The 4370-nt window shown below is 33.9% G+C and overlaps 1 protein-coding gene across 1 annotated transcript; it reads left to right on the forward strand.

The window, feature by feature from the left end:
- The first annotated feature begins 359 nt into the window (after positions 1–359).
- LOC113295711 lies at positions 360–3523 on the forward strand. Its single transcript, XM_026544037.1, has 4 exons — positions 360–437; positions 824–1001; positions 1512–2287; positions 2492–3523. The coding sequence occupies exons 1-4, from the start codon at positions 360–362 to the stop codon at positions 3521–3523; spliced, it is 2064 nt and encodes a 687-aa protein (XP_026399822.1).
- The last annotated feature ends 847 nt before the right edge of the window (positions 3524–4370 follow it).

A 4370-nucleotide genomic window follows, 5' to 3' on the forward strand; every position in this document is an offset into this window, starting at 1 on the left:
ACCAAATGAAGATAGTATATTGGAATATCAGGGGCCTGAGAAGACCTAGGGCTCAGGATAAATTAAGGTCTTTGGTAAATCAATTTAGTCCATCTCTTATTTGGATAGCAGAACCAAAAGTATTTTGCAGTGCATCATTTTGTAGTAAGCTGAATCTCCATGGAATGCAGAGCATGGTGATTCATAACTCTACATCATCAAATAAAGGTAACTTATGGTTATTTTGTAATAAATCTTTAGCTACTCCTCAAGTTGTTTCCATTTCCAGCCAAATGATTATTGTTAGCATTGGAGAAGTTTTAGTTTCAGGAGTACATGCTCGTGTTAAAAAGATTCGAAGAAAATTTATATGGTTAGAAATGGAGATAATTAGTGAACTTAAGAAGCCATGGATTGTTCTAGGTGATTTTAATGCAATTATTTCACCTGAGGAAAAGGTTGGTGGTAAAACTCCAAATAGAAATTCAATGTTAGATTTTATCATTGTCTAAATGCATGTGAACTACTTCAAGCACCTAAAACAGGCCTGCAATTCTCTTGGTCCAATTGTCAACAAGGAAAAAATAGAATCCTATGCACTCTAGATAGAGTTGTTTTTAACTCTCTATGGATGCAATTATATGGATATTGGGGATATAAAGTAGGCTTGAGAGTGGTATCAGATCATGCTCCATTATTGGGTGGTTGTGCAAGTATACCCAAACCAAAGAATATTCCTTGGAGATTTCAAATAATATGGATTGATCATCCATCCTTCTTAGAAGAGGTAAACAAAGTTTGGTCCAATCCTATAGTTGGTGATCCCGCTTTCAGATTTATGCAGAAACCTAAAACACTAAAGAAATTCTTGAATGAATGGAATTGGAGTATTTTTGGTAATGTTCATACAAAAATTAAGGAAACTGAAGATAAGGTTAAAATTGTAATGGAATTATTTGACAGAAATCCTTTTGATGAAGATGTTTTGAATAAGTTAGTTGAAGCCCAGAATGAACATGCTAGTAGAGAAGTGCAGGCTAATACACTTATAAAACTCAAATGAAGGGGAAAATGGATTACTGATGGTTCAACAAATACTGGATATTCCCATGCTAAAATGAAGATTAGACAAGATAAAAACTTGATAAGTGAACTTGAAGATAGTCAAGGAAATATTATCAGTGATCAATCACAAATTGCCAATTCTTTAGTTCAACATTTTCAACAAAAATTTGAAGTTCAAGATGTTAATATTGCTGAAGATTTACTTGATGTTATTCCATCTGTTATTACTTCTGAAGATCAGGCCATGTTAGACTCAATTCCAACTATTGAAGAGATAAAGAAAATTGTTTTTGAAATGGATCCAGATAGTGCTCCTGGTCCAGATGGATTCTCTGGAGCTTTCTATAAAAACTGTTGGGAGATAATTCAAAGAGATCTTAAGGAAGCAATACAATTCTGCTGGAGAAGAAGGTTTATTCCTAAAGGACTCAATTCATATTTTTTAACTCTCATACCTAAATGTGCAGGTGCAAAGAAAGCAAATCATTTCAGACCAATAGGATTAAGCAATGTTTTGTTCAAGATATTCACTAAAACCATTGCTGCAAGAATGAATGTACTTATGGTGAAGCTAATTTCTCCACAACAGGTTGCATATATCAAAGGTAGAAACATTCAAGAGAAAGTACTTCTAGCTTCAGAGATGGTTAATGAAATGAAGAAAAAAAAGAGAGGAGGTAATGTGGCTTTCAAACTTGATATCTCACAAGCTTATGACACTGTAAGCTGGGAATTTCTCTTTAAAGTTATGCATAAATATGGATTTTCATCATCTTGGTGTGATTGGCTATTAACCATATTCAAATCTGCTAAGCTGTCAGTCATGATTAATGGTGGGCCATGTGGTTTCTTTTCAATGAATAGAGGTATGAAACAGGGTGATCCTCTATCCCCTATTTTATTTATATTGATGGAAGATTTTTTGGGTGGAAATATTACAAATCTAGTAAACACAAGACAGATAACTCCAATGGTTATAAGAAATGGAATTTATCCAACACACATATTCTTTGCTGATGACGTCTTCTTATTCTGTAATGGAGCTAAGAAAAGCTTGGAATGTGTTTTTAAACTACTTGATGCTTTCCAAGCTAGTTCATGCCAGTTGATTAATAAAGCCAAGAGTAAATACTTCATAGATGAAACCTCTTCAATCAGAAAACAACAGATTAGTATAATGGTGAATATGGAAAATGTTGGTTTCCCTGAAAAATATCTTGGTGTTTTACTTGCTCCTGGAAGGGTAACTACTGAAATGGTCTAGCCAATAGTGGTAATGCTTCAAAATAAACTTGCAGCTTGGAAAGGGAAGTTACTATCATTCCATGACAGACTTGTTCTTATCAAATCAGTCTTATGCAGTTATCCTTTGTACAATATGGCAGTTTATAAATGGCAATCTTCCATTATCAAGATTTGTGAAAAGTTAATAAGAAACTTCTTATAGTCAGGGGATAGTGAAGTCAGAAAGTACAAAACTCTTTCTTGGAAGAAAGTTTGTGTTTCATATGATGAAGGAGGTTTTGGAATTAGAAGACTAGAAGTGATTAATAGAGCTTTACTTATGAAAATGATGTGGAGATTGATTTTTTCTTCAGATGAATGGGCTCTTTTTTTCACTGCTAAATTCAAAAATAAATATGGAATTTGGTTTTCAGGTTGGAAATTATCTTCAGTTAGAGCAGGATTGCAATGGGCTTGGACTGCATTACAAGAAGATATTACATGGTTTGTAGGCAATGGAGCTAATATTTATGTGTGGCTTGATACATGGTATGGATCATCTCCCTTAATTAATGAGATTGGTTATACTGAATTTGTGCATAATAATCTGCAAATGAAAGTTCGGAATCTTATTATTGATAATGAATGGCATATCCCTCCTCAACTGCAACAGTTTTTGCATATTGATAACATGCCTAATATTGGTAGTGAAGTTGATTGCATAGTATGGAATTTACATAGCAGTGGACAATTCAACACTGCAATGGCAGTGGAAAAATTAAGATTCAAGGAACAAAAAGTAAACTGGTCATCTCATATTTGGAGATCTTATTTACATCCAAGTATTGCAAGTAACATTTGGAAGCTGCTACAAGGAGTTTATGTAGATGATGATGTTAAAAGGAAATATGGGTATGAAATTCCATCTAGGTGTTGTGTTTGTAAATCAGATCAGGATTGTATGGAGCACACTTTGTGGATTTGTGATTTCAGTGCACAAATATGGAGCTGTCTAGGTAATATCTTTACATTCTCCATGCCATCTTCTTTTCATGAAGTTTTTTCTACAGCTAAGCATCACAGTCCATTCATTCAAGAAGTGTGGATGACTGCAGCCTGCACTACTATAAGAGATCTTTGGTTTCAAAGAAATAAAATCTTTTTTGAAGGAGGTGATACTCATCTACACAGTTTTAAAAGCAGGATTGTTAAGAAATTCAATGAAAATGGAGCAAGAATGAAGGGTAACATGTAGAATAATGTCTATGAATCCCAGATAATCTCCTTTTTCAAAATTAAAATTAGAATAAATCCCTAGGACTATTTTATGTTCTTAGTTACTCCGTTTTAGCTTCTTTTGTACTTGTGTTTTATAATAACTTTTGTAAATCTTTTGTTGGGCAATAAATGAAAAAAGTGTGATTCAGCAAAAAAAAAAAACATGAAAAGATTAAGAAGATGGATATAGAAAGTAGATGGTGGCGGATTGTTGACTAAGGTGAACGGCGTTTCCCATATCTGTCTGAAGGTCACTGCCAAAACAAACCTAAAAATCCTATTGGATTGAGCTACTGGTCTGAATACTAATATCAACACGACTGGCATATACAAGGGAACCAGCGGTCGACAAACTTAATTCCAGATCAATTCACTGACATATACAAGGGAACCAGTGATCGATTTTTTCAACACAATAATAATAATATTTTCTTTTTCTTTATTTTTTTTTCAAATCGACAACATGATTGGATCTTTTGGATCCAAGCGCATGATTCTTGTCAGCAGATTACATGGTAATTCCCATGGATCCTGCATTCCACGCTTGTTTAGGCGACGGAGACAGGGAGAACACTTTTTTTGACAGGGAGAACACACACATATTTCTATCCAAGTGTCAATCTTTTTTTTTTATTACACCGTTTGGTAAAATTGGTCTGGTCTTTTTTTTATATATATAGTAACCCAATCACTCTATTTCATCCTAGCAGTGATAACAATTCGATGTTGGTGCCCCACCAAATCACTTAGAGAAACAATAGATAAATACGGAAAAATAAAAATAGAACGTGATATGGTGAAGACTACGAGATATGGTGACAACT

The sequence above is a fragment of the Papaver somniferum genome, chromosome 7, assembly GCF_003573695.1.
Source record: "Papaver somniferum cultivar HN1 chromosome 7, ASM357369v1, whole genome shotgun sequence".
In the NCBI taxonomy this organism is placed as follows: Eukaryota; Viridiplantae; Streptophyta; class Magnoliopsida; order Ranunculales; family Papaveraceae; genus Papaver; species Papaver somniferum.